Here is a 14,945-nt window from a genome sequence, read left to right as displayed (position 1 = left end):
CCAGAACGCTGTGAGCGACGACACCACAGGGGATGCACACAAGGAACAGCCAACACCAGGCAAGGGCAGCCCAGTTGACATGGAGGATCCCCCGTCCACACTGCTGGTGTCCCCTGGTCGAACCATCCCCAAGGCAGAGGACAACCCATATATCAGCCAAGGTGCAGTAGAAAAGTTTAAAGTTAACCTATGTATACGGGAACAGGCCAAAGGGCCAAAGGACTGCATGTTCGAAATGTAATTTTTGGATTGTAATCACCAATTAAAAATGGGTTTAAAGATTGCATCCATTAACGTGCGTAGCATTAAGTCAACCGCGCAATGTGTTTCCACCTTGGGGTACCTCGCCAAGGTCAAGGCAGATCCGTTATTCTTGCAGGAGTGCAGCCTGCCACACTTTAGCAGTTACCGACAGTGGTCGCAATGGTGGTCCCATGGACCATCCGTCTGGTCAGGAGGCAACGATTGCCGTTCCTCCGGCCTGGGCATTCTGCTGCGGGGAGGCCACTTCACCATCACCGAAGTTAAGGAGGTGCTGGGCAGCCGCCTCCTCGTAGCAGATGTAATGTATAAAAATGTTCCTTGAAGGCTAATTAACATGTATGCCTCGTCTCTCAGAAGCGAGCGGCTGGCCCTCCTCCATCAGCTCCCACTGCTGCTGGCGACATCCAGACCAGTCGTTCTGGGTGGTGATTTCAACTGCATCATCGATGCGGCTGGACGATCCAGCAGAGCCGACAGCAAACTGGACACCACATCAAAACTCCTGATGGATGCGGTAAAAGATGCCAAGCTGTGCGACGTCTTCAGCAACCCTGCAGATGGAGCACTGTGCAGATACACCTGGTCGAGACCAGACGGGTCCGTCCATTCCAGAATAGACTTCCTGTTTGTGTCCCACATGCTCAAGGTCAGATCCACCGACGTCACGCCGGTGTTCTTCTCTGACCACTGCCTCCTACTGGCCGACTGCCTCCCACAGGAAGACCAGAAAGTTGGCAGAGGGATATGGAAGCTCAACGTGAAACTGTTGACCCCGGAAAATGTTGAGGAACTCAAGAGGTTGGAGAACAGTAAAACCCCTCTGTGATTCCCCGATGCACTGGTGGGAAACAATCAAGACAAACATCAAGAGGTTCTTCATCCTTAAAGGTGTTCAGGAGGCGAGAGGGAGACAGAGGGAATTGTCCCAACTCCAGAAGAGTATGCAAAACCTGCTCCTGCTGCAGTCGATGGGGGTCGATGTTGCGGGAGAACTCCAAGAGGTGAAGGGTCAGCAAGCCTCTCTCTTTGCCTCAGAGTCCTCCAAAATCATTTTCTGCTCCAGAGTCCGCTCCGTCGAGCAGGATGAGACGTGTTCGCATTTCTTCTTCCAAAAGGTACACAGGGGGAGCTCTGTGATCAGCAGCCTAAAGGAAGAAGATGGTTCTGTGACATCTTCACAACCCGACATGCTGAGAATCAGCAAATCCTTCTATGCCGGGCTGTACGACGTCAAGCCCACAGCCCTGTCTTTCCTGTCGTCTATCTCAGAGGTCTTCGACGACAGCGAACAGGAGAGTCTGGACTACCCGCTAACTCTGGACGAGATGACAAAGGCCGTCCAGTCCCTCGCGACGAGTAAAACTCCCGGAAGCGACGGCTTACCGGTTGAGTTGTATTCGGCTCTGTGGGACTGGATGGGCCCAGACCTGCTGGAAATGTACGGGGGTATACTTCTGGCCGGCAGTATGTCAGAATCAATGAGGGAAGGCATCATCACCCTCATCTACAAGCAGAAGGGGGAGAGGGAGGAAATCAAAACTGGCGGCCCATTTTGCTGCTCAATGTGGACTACAAGATCCTGTCGAAGGTCATCGCAAACAGGGTCAAGTCTGCTCTGGAGCTGGCGATCCATCCGGACCAGGCCTGCGCTGTTCCTGGCAGGAAGATCTCTGATAGCCTCGCGCTACTCAGGGATATGATTGCCTACGTGTGGGACAGGAGTGTGGACACCTGTTTAATCAGTTTGGACCAAAAGAAGGCCTTTGACAGGATATCGCACACGTACCTGATGGACGTGCTCTCCAAGATGGGGTTTGGGGAGGGTTTCCGCAATTGGAGCCAACTGCTCTACACAGACATCAGTAGCACAGTTCTAATCAACATGTGGGAAACTGAAAGCTTTCCGATCAGGTCTGGAGTCAGGCAAGGCTGTCCCCTCTCCTCTGTCTTGTTTGTGTGTTGTATCGAGCCCGTTACCGAGTACATCAGGAAGGATGCGGGCATTAGGGGGCTAATAATCCCAGGCAGCAGAGGCACTCAGGTCAAGACCTCCCTGTACATGGACGACGTCACCGTCTTTTGTTCGGATCCGCAGTCGGTCCACAGATTGCTCACAACCTGCGACCAGTTTGAACTGGCCTCGGGAGCGAAGGTACATCGCAGCAAAAGCGAGGCCATGTTCTTTGGAAGCTAGTCCAAACGATCCTTTATTCCCTTCACCGTGAAGTCAGATTACCTGAAGGTTTTGGGAATATGGTTCGGAGCGGATGGGGCGTGCGTCAAAAACTGGAAGGAGCGTATCGCTAAAGCGAAACATAAACTCAGATGGTGGAAGCTGCACCAACTCTCCATTGCAGGAAAGAACCTGGTCATCAGGAGTGAGGTGCTCTCGGTGTTGTTGTACGTGGCGCAGCTCTGGCCCATACCTCGCTCCTGTGGCGTGGTGGTCATCCGAGCCGTCTTCCACTTCATCTGGAGATCGAAAATGGACCGTGTCTGCAGAGACACGATGTACAAATCTCTGGACAAGGGGGGAAAGGACGTTCTGAAAGTGGCCCTCATCCTGATGGCCACCTTTGTGTGCGGCTGCATCAAGCTGTGCAGACCCTTCGTACGCAAATGCCAAGTGTCAGTACGTGCTGAGATTCTATCTGTCCCCGGTGTTGTGAAGGATGGGTCTGGCCAGGCTGCCGCGGAACGCTCCGAGCAGTTGGACCATGCCTCAGCACCTGTCCTTCGTGGAAAAGTTTTTCAAGAAAAACACTTTTGTCCACAAAGCCATAAAACAATGGACGGCAGTCAAGTTCCTGGATGCCCTACAAAAGAAGGAGATGATGGATCCTGTCGGATGGTTCCCCAAGCAGACTGTTGAACTTGTTTGGCAGAATGTCTCATCGCCAGAACTTTTACACAAGCATCAAGATGTAGCTCGGTTGGCGGTGAGAAGGGCCCTACCTGTCAGATCCTTCATGCACAGCTGGGGTTTCAGAGACACGGCACTCTGCCGCCGAGTTGGCTGAGGTGCGGACGAGACTGTCATCCATCTCCTTTGGGACTGCCCCTTTGCAAGGCAGGTCTGGAAGGAGATGCAGTGGTTGCTGTCGAGGTTCATCCCAAGCAGCTCCGTAACACAGGACTCTGTGCTCTACGGACTTCACAGGGACACACACCGAGACAGACATCACCTGCTGCTGGAGGGCCATCAACTCGGTGAAAGACGCACTTTGGTCTTGTCGAAATTTGCTGGTCTTCCAGAGCAAGGAGATATCCACGTCTGCGTGTTGCAGACTGGCGCAATCCAAGATCCAGGAGTACGTGCTGAGGGATGCACTAAAAATTGGTGCAGTTGCTGCAAAGGCACGGTGGGGAAGAGCCACAGTTTAAAGCCACGGTAAACCCAGGGGCTGGAATCAGTATAAAACTCCCCTCGGGCTGTACTTGTAAATCTTTGTATACATAGAGCACCATGAACTGAAAACACTTATGCAGTGCCATGTATAATGCAAGTTCAGCAACTGTTTAGTAATGTATGTTGTAAAGAAATGTAACTGTACCCTCACCCGTTCCGTGTACTGTATAGTGCCACATGTAACGTAATTTGATGACTGTATTACAATGTATCCTGGATTGTACTGAATTGTACCTTGAAATGTAAAGCAAGCAAATGTATTGAACGGAACTGCCGTCAGCATCCAAATGTATTGTATGGAATTGCTGACCACATCCAAATGTACTGAACTGCCTCCCAATGTATCGTGCAAATTTGTATATGAATAAAGTACATATTTTGAAATTTTAAAAAAATCATGAAGTGCACCGCCGCTCTCCCGCACCTGCAGAATACTGCGACCAAAATTTATTGAAAGCAATCGTTGCCCCATCGCGCGGTGCCCCCAACAGGTTTCTCTGTCAGTGCACCTTCTCCTCACTGTGTGCGGCCTGGCAGCATGGCGGCCCTTCAAGAGGAGGCCCACTGCTGCGGCTGCCATGTCTTTATTTTTGCTGGCCGACTTCCCCATAATGCCGACAAAATATTGCCTACGGGTTCGGCCGGTCTGCCAACAGGCAGCCTGGCACCCTCTCTTGGATGCCAGGCCGCTGGCTCGGCCGAAACCCTCCCTGGTGGCCCAGTGGCCGAAGATAAAAAATGCCTGATTCTCTCCCCTGAATGACAGTGGCGGAAACGCGATCCCACCCCAACTTCCGCCCCGCAGCCTGCCTTACCGCCACACTTCCGCCCCCACTATGACCGACTTCCAGTTCGACGGCAAAAAAACTACAAAGTCCTGAAAATCGATGGAGAGGCCACCTCAACGATCCCGGCGGAAAAAACTTAAAAAAAAGGGTAGGTGCGCCAGCTTTCTGGCGGTCTGAATTTCAGCCCTAACATCTGTAAATGTACGCTCCAGCAGGAGTCACGTGATAGTAATCTGACAGCACAAGCCAGAAGTCATACTCGGGGCCTTCTTGATTTGTGTAGATCAGTAACATACCAGGCAGTACACTTACTAACCGAGCCATCGTTGCACCATTAGACGCTTTAATTAGGTCACTCTTTTATCAGTCGTAGCACCCTCGCCTCTGAGTCAGAAGGTTGTGGATTCAAGAGACTTGAGCACATAGTCTATGCTGACACTTCAATGCTATCGTTTGGAGGAGACATTCAATTGAGGCCCTGTCTGCCCTCTCGGGTGGATATAAAAGATCCATGGCACTATTCAGAGATGAGCAGGGGAATTCTCTTGACTGGTGTCCTGGCCAATATTTATCCCTCAACCAACATCGCTAAAATAGATTATCTGAAAGAAAAAATAAAGACTTACATTTATACAGCACCTTTCACGACCACTGGACATCTCAAAGCACTTTACAGCCAATGAGTACTTTTGGAGTTTATTCATTGTAATGTGGGAAATGCGGCAGCCAACTTATCTCCCACAAACAGCAATGTGAAAATGACAGATAATCTGTTTTTGTTGATTGAGGGATAAATATTCGCCAGGACACCGGGGATAACTCCCTGCTCTTCTTCAAAATAGTGCCATGGAATCTTTTACGTCCACCTGAGAGGACAGACAGGGCCTGGTTTAATGTTTCATCTGGAAGATGGCACCTCTGACAGTGGAGCACTCCCTCAGCACTGCACTGGAGTGTCAGCCTAGATTTATGAGCTCAAGTTCCTGGAGTGGGACTTAAACCCACAACCTTCTGACTCAGAGGCGAGTGTGCTACCAACTGAGTCACAGTTGACACACCTTGCTGGGTGCATATTGGCTGCCACATTTTCCCACCTTACAATAGTGACCACACTTCAAAAAGTTGGCTGTGAAGTGCTATGGGATGTCTGAGGATGTGAAAAGTACTATATAAATGCAAATTCTTTCTTTTTTTTTCTTATTGACAAATATGTCAGGCTGGGTGGATTGTCCCATCACACAGTGTGCTGGGTTCATCAGAATTGTTTAACTTCTTCTCACAGCCTACAAAAGATGAGGGTCCCCTGAAACACTTTCACATTGTGTCAGCTGCACCTGAAACCTGGATGCTCCAGGTGTAATGTGCCATGTGTGAGTGAAACGGCCTTGTTCAAAGACCACTTTACTTTACCTGAATAAGTATCATTGGATAGCTGCTGCATTTGTCTCTTGCTCCAAAAGAATATTGCAGGGGACTGTTCCATCCCTTCCTCCGACACATTGCACCGTTACCTCATCCTGTGAGCATACTGATAATTAGTGGAAGGCACAACCGAGGAACTCTCGGCCTGAGGGCGAGGTCTAGCAGCAAATGAATCTTTTAAAAAGTGGACAACTACAACTGAATAAATTATATCTGATGGAGCTTTCCTCTCTTTCTTTCCCCCACCTCCTCCCTCCAACCTCCCTCCCTGTACACGCAGCATCCAGCCTGGGCAGAAATCCAAATCACAGCTGAAGGAAAAGATCATATTTTGGAGATCCAGAAAAATGAGTAAGTACAAGAGTTTTTTGCAATATGCAACATAGAATGCAGTACAAAATAAAAGGTAGAATATATAGCATAGGTTTCAGTAGAGATTAGAGGACATAATAGAGTCAGTATAGAATGTGGGTGCAGTATAGAATATAGGATCGTGCAGAATAATAGGGTACAGTGTAGAATATAGATTATAGTACTGAACATGGGGTACAGTACATAATACAGGATAGATTACAGAATACAGGGTACGATGTAGAATACAGGGTAAATTATCAATGACAATGTACAATTCGGAATACTGGTACAATAGAAAATGGAGGTACAGTCTGGGAAGAGTACAATCCCTTTAACTGCATTTAGAGATTGTGTAAAGTTTTGTACAGTCCATTATACAAAAGGTGTAAAAGCAATGGGAAAGGTGAACTGTAAACTCACTAGCACACTACTGAAGATGTAACAGATATGACAAGAGACTTGAGGAGTTGGTGTTTTTTCCTGTAGAACTGAGAAGGTTACGGGGTGACCTGTTAGAGATCTTCCATATTATGAAGGATTGTGATGAGACAAATAAGGTTGTTTCTTGTGGCCAGCAAGACACTAATGAGGAAGTATGTTTAAGATAATTACAAAAGAGAGTGATTAGAATGTGGAAATTGCTACTACATGGAGCAATTGAGACGAATAACAGATGCCTTTAAGGGAGAGTTAGATAAACACTTGAGGGAGAAAGGAATAGGCTGATAGAGTTAGGTGAAGTAGGGTGGGAGAAAGCTCGTGTGGAACATAAACACCGGCACAGACCAGTTGGGCCAAATAGCCAGTTTCTGTGCTGTTCATTCTATAAAAACCAATTAAAGGGAAGTTGAAAAATTTCTTTACACAGATGGTGGTTAGAGTATGGAATTCTCTGCCACGAACAGTTGATGAAGCCGAGCCCATAAATTCTTTTAAAAGGGACGCAGATAATTGCTTGAGAAAGAGAAATATTACAGGCTATAAGGAGCAAGTGGGAGAGATGGCTCAGGTGGAGAAAAACAGCAGTGCAGACTTGACAGGCTGAATGGTCTGTTTCTTATTGAAACGTTATGATTCTAATGATAATATATGTCAATAGCAAAGTTGAATTGCTCCTCTGAGGCAGCCATAATTAACATAACTTAAAAATAGACTCCAAGTACAGAGCCATCTAATGTCATCATCATCATAGGCGGTCCCTCGAAACGAGGATGACTTGCTTCCACGTCAAAAAGGGATGAGTTCACAGGTGTTTCAATGAAGGACTTAATATTCCAGGTCCCGAACTACATCTTGATTGGTGGAAGATGCCTGTGCATGGATTTTTTTAATGTGTGGTGGCCGTTGCACGCCAGCCACCACACGGGCTTGACAGAGCTAGGTCTTGGTCCAGTGGCAAAGATTACCCAAGATGACTGGAGACCTGCTCTGCTGCATGGGCCTAGTGCACACACATTTCGAGAGACCATCAGCGGCAGGTCGGGACCATAAAAGGACATCATGGCGGCGTACCACTTCAAGGTACAGCGTGAGCTGGTGTAGGAGGGCGACGGCAGCGAAGAGGGATGTCATCAAGGTCCAGGTCGGTGATTGGAGCCTGGGCAGATACAGCAGGAGCAGCGAGGTCTGGGCGAAGGAGTGGCGAGAGAATGTAGAGGGACATGATCGGGACCCGGGAGAGGCGTGAGTTCAGGGCCAGAAGAGGCGAGGGCCCAGGGACATCCAGTGTATAGGCTGAGAAATCACCGATACGTATGTATAAATGCCATGTCCAGTACCAGCCAGTGTGAGAGCTGGAAGAAACAAGTGAGCATGCAAGGTGTTGTGAAGCCAGGAACATCTCTTGTGAGTACTGTTGGGGCTGACCATCGGGTAAGTGCCAGGATGCAGCCACTGGTAACCGTTCACCGGCAACCCTCGCCAGTAGGTGGGGTCACTAGGAGGTCACCTCATTATAACACCAGTGATGGGCACCCATCCCATACTATGATGTCTCTTGGGTGTCTGCTAGTTGGAGGAGGCTGGGACTCCTGGCAGAGGGTGCCAGCCTATATGTTGGTTTTCCCCTCCCACCACTACTGCCCCCTCCCCCCCCTCACCACCACTGCCACTGTGAGTATTCCCATTGCCTCCTCATGAGGGACCCAAATGTTTAAAGTCCTCAGGACTTCAGACCTGAGCTCCAAGATGGGCCACACTTCTGTCAGTAGACAGACAGACATGCATGTTTTCACTGGATGTTCCGGCCTGTTGATTGGTTCTCAGCCCGATCGAGGAGAGGAAACTCCCGGCCTGGGAGTCCCCTCTCCCGCCGGTGCCCTCTCTGACATGGTGACCCAGTTTGGGGGTGGATGGATGTACACTATTTTAAACAAGAAAACCCATAACCTTGGGAGGAAAGGACGGGGCCCAGAGACCCATTAGGCTCTGTGCCTAATTCCTGACCCTTCCGGCAGTGTTACAGCAGGAGCGTCCCGGGAGAGCCCCAGTGCAAGCCGTTTACAGTGAACTGGTTTTTGTGTGGTGATTTTGTCTGATCAGCATCTGCCTGATTTACAGCGGTATTCTCTGTCAGCACAAGCAGCATCACTTGTGGCTTTTCTTGTAGTGTGGCACATAGCTACACTAAAGCTACTGCTGGCACACTGCAGCCGACATGGCCACATACTACAGCTGGCACTATACTACAGCCGGCTCACTACTGCTAGCAAGGCCACATGCTATGGCTTTCACTGACAGTCCCTTCTGGCATATTATGATTAGCATTGCTAGCATGCAACAGCTGCTACTCCTGGCACATGTGGCACACTATGGTTGGCACTCCTGGTACACTATGGTTGGCACCCCTGGCACACTATGGTTCACACTCCTGGCACACTATGGTTGGCACACTATGGTTGGCACTCCTGGCACATTACAGTCTGTAACATCTGCAATCATATCTCATTAAAGCGGATATAGCGTCTACTGTAAGAAATGAATATATTATTGAATTCTACTGCTTTGGTTCGGGTTTGAGGTTTTGCAGAACCTACTATGAAGTGATCTTGTTTGATTTACAGCCTGACTGGTCCTCTCAATAATTAAATTAACCAGAGAGATAAAATTAGCTCTATTCTGTGATTTCATCCCGGGTCACAGACACACTGTAAGCAGCCTGCAGTCAGATATTGATGTCCCTTTACTTCAGTAAGTGTCATTGTTACATTTCAGTGTGAGTAACAGTCAATATTTCATAATGTAGCAATGTGCCAATCAGTTAGACAAGGAAGGCAGTCTGCTGGAGGAGACTGTAAGCAGAGCTGGATCAGTTGAATGTGACAATCCTTTAAACTTCTAATAAATCCGTTTCTTGGCCTAGAATTTCAGGTGCTTTGTGCCACCCATTAGCGCCATGAAATGGCACGGCATTCTTCCGGCAGCTGGTGGGGGGGGTTACCGCAGCGGCGGTCATTTTCGGCAGGTTTTCAGCGATGCCGTTAACTGATCTTGGCAAGAGTATTTTAATGAGGTGGAGTGTAATGTCAATTGGCATCACCGAGATGACGCCGACCGAGTCATCCATTTTGGAGTTTTCTGCTCACATTGGCGCCTGAGCTAAAGGACATCAGCAGCGTTAACGGCCATGGGGAGTCTGGCAGGATTATAAGGAGGGACTGCAGAACTTCAAACACCTCCTTTGCCAGGGTTCTTCTTTTAAACTTCACTTTTTGCACCTCAGTGGTGAAACAGCTTGGCTGGACGCTGATGTTAGCGGCAGGTTTCCAGCGTTCCCCAATTTCTAGGCCACAATCTTTCAATATTCAATTTTAATGAGCCCCAAAATAAGTTCAGCAAGAACTAAACATGTCCTGATCTCACAGACAATACACAGCAGGTGGAAAAGAGAAAAATGAATTAAAGTTTACGGCATTACCGTCAATCAGAATGGTTGGAAAATATATAGCCACAAACAAGAAAGGATAGGAGCAGTTTGAGATGGGGACAGGTAATTGGTGACTGCCTATTTAACCAAGAGCTGTGAGGAACAGTCTCATTCAAAACCTGTCCTTTCTCTTTCAGATGCCGACTGATTTGCTGTGCATTGGCTGTATCTCTGTTTTTATTTCTGATTTCCAGCATCCACGTTTTCCTTTTCTTTCTATCTGTTAAATCTGTAGTTCCCACATGGCAGATTTTAGATTCTCTTATGTTAATGTTGTTATGTCCTTACACACTACAGCAAATCAACACGAGGCACATACTGGAGGCAAGGTCACTCTATGACCTGTACCTTTATTCACAGGACCAAGAAGTGATGACCCTGCGTGGGACCTCCCTTTATATACCTGAATGACCAGGTGAGGAGTGCCTCCCACAGGTTCACCCCCTGTGGTCAAGGTGTGCATTTCCTATGTGTACAGTGTTGTTACATGAAGGTTACAGTTACATGAAGTTTACAAACATGACATCACCTCCCCCCAAACGTCTTTGGATCAAAGATTGAGTCTTTCAGGTGGTCGACGCTCTCTCATGGAGCGCTGCAGTTGGGGCTCTGGTTGTTGAGCCTTGGCATGCGTCTTTGTCACCTGTGGTGATTCTGGCTCATCCAGGCTGGCCGCAGGGACTGTGCATGCTGCTGACGGTTCTTGTTGCTCATTCACTGGCAGTGGTGTGGGCAGCATCTCATGATTTTCCTCAGGCTCCTCAGTGTCCATGCTGAACCTTTTTTTTTACTTGGTCCAGATGCTTGCGGCATATCTGTCCATTGTTAAGTCTGACCTCTATGACCCTATTCCCCTCTTTACCAATTACAGTACCCTTGAGCCACTTGGGCCCCACAGCATGATTAAGAACAAATACAGGGTCATTGATTTTTATGCATCTCCCCTTTGTGTTACGGTCATGGCACTCATTTTGGGACTGGCGCTTGCCCGCAATAATGTCTGACAGGACTGGATGGATGAGGGACAGCCGAGTTTTATATGTACATTTCATGAGTAGTTCTGCTGGTGGGACTCCCGTGAGCGAGTGCAGTCAGGACCGGTAGGCCAGCAGGAGGCGCGATAGACAGTATTGAAGAGAGGGTCCTTGAATCCGGAGCATGCCTTGCTTTATTATTTGGACCGCACATTCTGCCTGGCCATTGGAAGCCGGATTGAACGGTGCTGTCCTGACATGTTTAATGCCATTACCCGACATGAACCCCCGGAATTCATAATTGGTGAAGCACGAGCCGTTGTCGCTAACCAGGATGTCCGGCAGGCCATGGGTCGCAAAGACCGCACGCAGACTCTCCACTGTGGTGGATGTCGTGCACAAATTCAATATGGTGCACTCGATCCATTTTGAGTACGCATCAACAACAATGAGGAACATTTTCCCCATGAACGGGCCCGCGTAGCCTACGTGAATGCGTGACCACGGCTTGGTGGGCCAGGGCCACGGGCTGAGTGGGGCCTCCCTAGGGGCATTGCCCAGCTGGGCGCATGTCGTGCACCTGCGAACACAGTGATCCAGGTCTGCATCAATTTCCGGTCACCATACGTGTGACCGGGCAATGGCCTTCATTAGCACAATGCCTGAGTGCTCGCTGTGGAGTTCCCTGATGAATGCTTCCCTACCCCTCTGGGGCATGACTACCCGGCTGCCTCATAGTAGGCAGTCGGCTTGGATGGAGAGTTCATCCATCTGTCGTGAAACGGTCTGACCTCTTCAGGGCATGCTCCGTTTGTGGGCGCCCAATCCCCAGTCAGGATACATTTCTTAATCAGGGACAGGAGGGGATCTCTGTTTGTCCAGATTTTGATCTGGCAGGCTATGATGGGGGAGCCTGCGCTGTCAAAGGCATTGACAGCCATGACCATCTCAGCGCTTTGCTCCGCTCCCCCTCAGTGGTGGCCAGTGGAAGCCTGCTGAGCGCGTCAGCGCAATTTTCGGTGCCTGGCCGGTACTGTATGGTGTAATCATACGCAGCCAGCGTGAGAACCCGTCGCTGTATGCGAGCTGACGCATTGGCATTGACAGCTTTGCTGACAGACAACAGGGATGTTAACGGTTTGTGGTCCATTTCTAACTCGAACCTTCTGCCAAAAAGGTACTGGTGCATCTTTTTCACCCCGTAGACACATGCGAGTGCTTCCTTTTCAACCATCCCATACCCCCTGTCTGCTTGGGAGAGCAACCTGGAAGCATAAGCCAAAGGCTGGAGTTGGCCCTCATCATTACTCTGCTGCAACACGCACCCAACCCCATAGGATGATGCATCACATGTCAAAACCAATTTCTTACAGGGGTCGTACAGGGTCAACAACTTATTAGAACAAAGCAGGTTTCGCGCCCGATTGAATGCCCGTTCCTGACAATCCCCCCAAAACCAATCGCAACCCTTATGCAGGAGCGCGTGCAGCGGCTCCAACAATGTACTTAAGTTCGGCAGAAAGTTCCCGAAATAGTTCAAGAGTCCCAGAAATGAACGCAACTCCGATGAGTTGCCGGGCCTGGGCGCGCGGCGGATCGCCTCCGTTTTGGATTCGGTAGGCCGGATCCCGTCTGCAGCAACCCTCATGCCCAAAAACTCGACCTCTGGGGCCAAAAACACATATTTGGACTTCTTTAGTTGCAGGCCTACCCGGTCCAGTTGGCGTAGCACCTCCTCCAGGTTGTGGAGGTGTTCCTCGGTGTCTCGACCCATGATAAGGATGTGGTCCTGAAATACGATGGATTTGAGCAGGCTTTCCATGTTCCTTTGAAAGATAGCGGCTGCTGAACGAATGCCAAACGGACCTGTTGTAGACAAACAGCCCCTTGTGCGTGGTGATGGTGGTCAGTAGCTTGGATTGTTTGGCCAGTTCCTGAATCATGTAGGCTGAGGTGAGGTCCAACTTGGTGAACAGCTTGCCGCATTCCAGCATGGCAAAAAGATCCTCCGCTCTCGGAAGCGGGTATTGGTCCTGAAGTGCACTCGATTGATAGTGGCCTTGTAGCCGCCACAGATCCTGATCGAGCCATCTGTTTTTAGAACAGGGACGATGGGGCTTGCCCAGTCGCTGAATTCAACGGGTGAAATTATGCCCGCTCTTAGCAAGCTGTCCAACTCACTCACAATTTTCTCCCGCATCACATACGGCACAACTCTGGCTTTGTGGTGCACCGGTGTGGCATCCGGGGTGATGTGTATCCTTATTTTGGTGCCCTTGAAAGTCCTGACACCAGGTTGAAATAATGACTCAAACTTTTGTAAGACCTGTGAGCATGAACTTCGCTCTACAGATGAAATGGCCTGCACATCCCCCCATTCCCAGTTCATCTCGGCTAGGCAGCTCCTCCCCAAAAGCGCGGGACCATTTCCTGGGACAATCCAGAGTGGCAGCCGGTTCTCTGATCCATTATGCGTAACCACCAACATTGCACTGCCTAGCACTGGGATGATCTCTTTGGTGTATGTCTGTAATGCGTGTCAATGCGTTCTAGTTTGGTTCTGCTAATGCTGAGTGGCCACAACTTCTCGAATTGTTGGACACTCATAAGTGACTGGCTGGCTCCTGTGTCCAGTTCCATGCATACTGGGATGCCATTTAGCAGTACTCTCATCATCATAGGTGGCGTTTTTGTGTATGAGCTATGGATGTTTGCCACCTGATCCCGCTGAACTTCAGCGTCCATTGCTGTGTCCCAAGTATAACCCTGCCTTGCAGACCCCTCTTGTGGTTCATCCGCTTCGTGGACCAGTCTCGCTGCAGGCTTCCTGCACATCCTGGCTAAATGTCCACTTAAGTTACAATTTCTGCAGATAAATTGCTGAAACCTGCATGTCTGCCCCCGCACCTCCGGCATGAGCTGAGATTGTTGTGAACAAAAGAGCTGTTACCAGGCATTCCTCTCTGATTACTCTTTGAGCACTCTGTTAATGGGTGTCAATGGCCCCATCCCGGGACGTATTGTCCCTTTTGATGGTGTAAATGTCCGTTCAACCTGTCATTGTGTCTGTTGAGGACCCACCCTAGAATCTGTTACTGCCTGGTTGGTGTCGAATTGCCTGCCTGCGGAATTCTGAGTCGCGTTTACCCTGTTAACTCCCTGCTCCATTGCTACGTTGGGAGCAGAGTTACGCGCGTATATGGTCTTGGTTTCCTCCTCCCCCGCCATGAAGGTTTGAGCCATCAACGCCGCTGCTTCCAAGGTCAAGTCCTTGGTCTCAATTAGCTTCCTAAAAATCTCGGCATGACCAATGCCCTCAATGAAGAAATCTCCACCCTGCAGACGTCTGTGAACTTAGAGGCTGGCCAAGCGCCGAAAGTCCGCAACAAAGTCCGGTATGCTCTGCCCTTCCCAACGTCGGTGCGTATAGAACCAGTGTCGGGCCATGTGTATACTGCTCGCCGGTTTGAGGTGCACACCGATCAGTTTGCTGAACTCCTCGAAGGTCTTGTCCGCTGGCTTCTCGGATGTGAGTAGGTCTTTCATCAGCACGTACGTCTTAGGTCCACAGCTGGTCAGTAGGTGCGCCCTTCGCTTGTCAGCCACTGCCGCTCCCAGCCAGTCCTTCGTGACAAAGCTCTGCTGGAGCCTCTCAATGAAATCGTCCCAGTCCTCACCAACACAGTACCGTTCCTCCATGCTACTGTGGCCATTCTCAAAAGTCATTGATTCCCGTTTCTCATCGCCAAATGTTATGTCCTTACACACTACAGCAAATCAACATGAGGCACATACTGGAGACAAGGTCA

General features: G+C 49.5%; 1 protein-coding gene across 1 annotated transcript in view; it reads left to right on the top strand.

Moving 5' to 3' along the window:
• adam19b (ADAM metallopeptidase domain 19b) overlaps positions 1 to 14,945 on the top strand; it is a 202,605-nt gene that overhangs the window by 47,160 nt on the left and 140,500 nt on the right. Inside the window, exon 3 of the mRNA XM_070878580.1 lies at positions 6,164 to 6,234. Within this exon, the coding sequence (XP_070734681.1) occupies positions 6,164 to 6,234 (71 nt within the window). The remainder of the gene's footprint in view (positions 1 to 6,163; positions 6,235 to 14,945) is intronic.

This window comes from Pristiophorus japonicus, chromosome 4 (genome assembly GCF_044704955.1).
Source record: "Pristiophorus japonicus isolate sPriJap1 chromosome 4, sPriJap1.hap1, whole genome shotgun sequence".
NCBI classification, from domain to species: domain Eukaryota; kingdom Metazoa; phylum Chordata; class Chondrichthyes; family Pristiophoridae; genus Pristiophorus; species Pristiophorus japonicus.
Note: the sequence above shows the minus strand (reverse complement) of the source record. Positions and strands in the feature narration are given on the sequence as shown.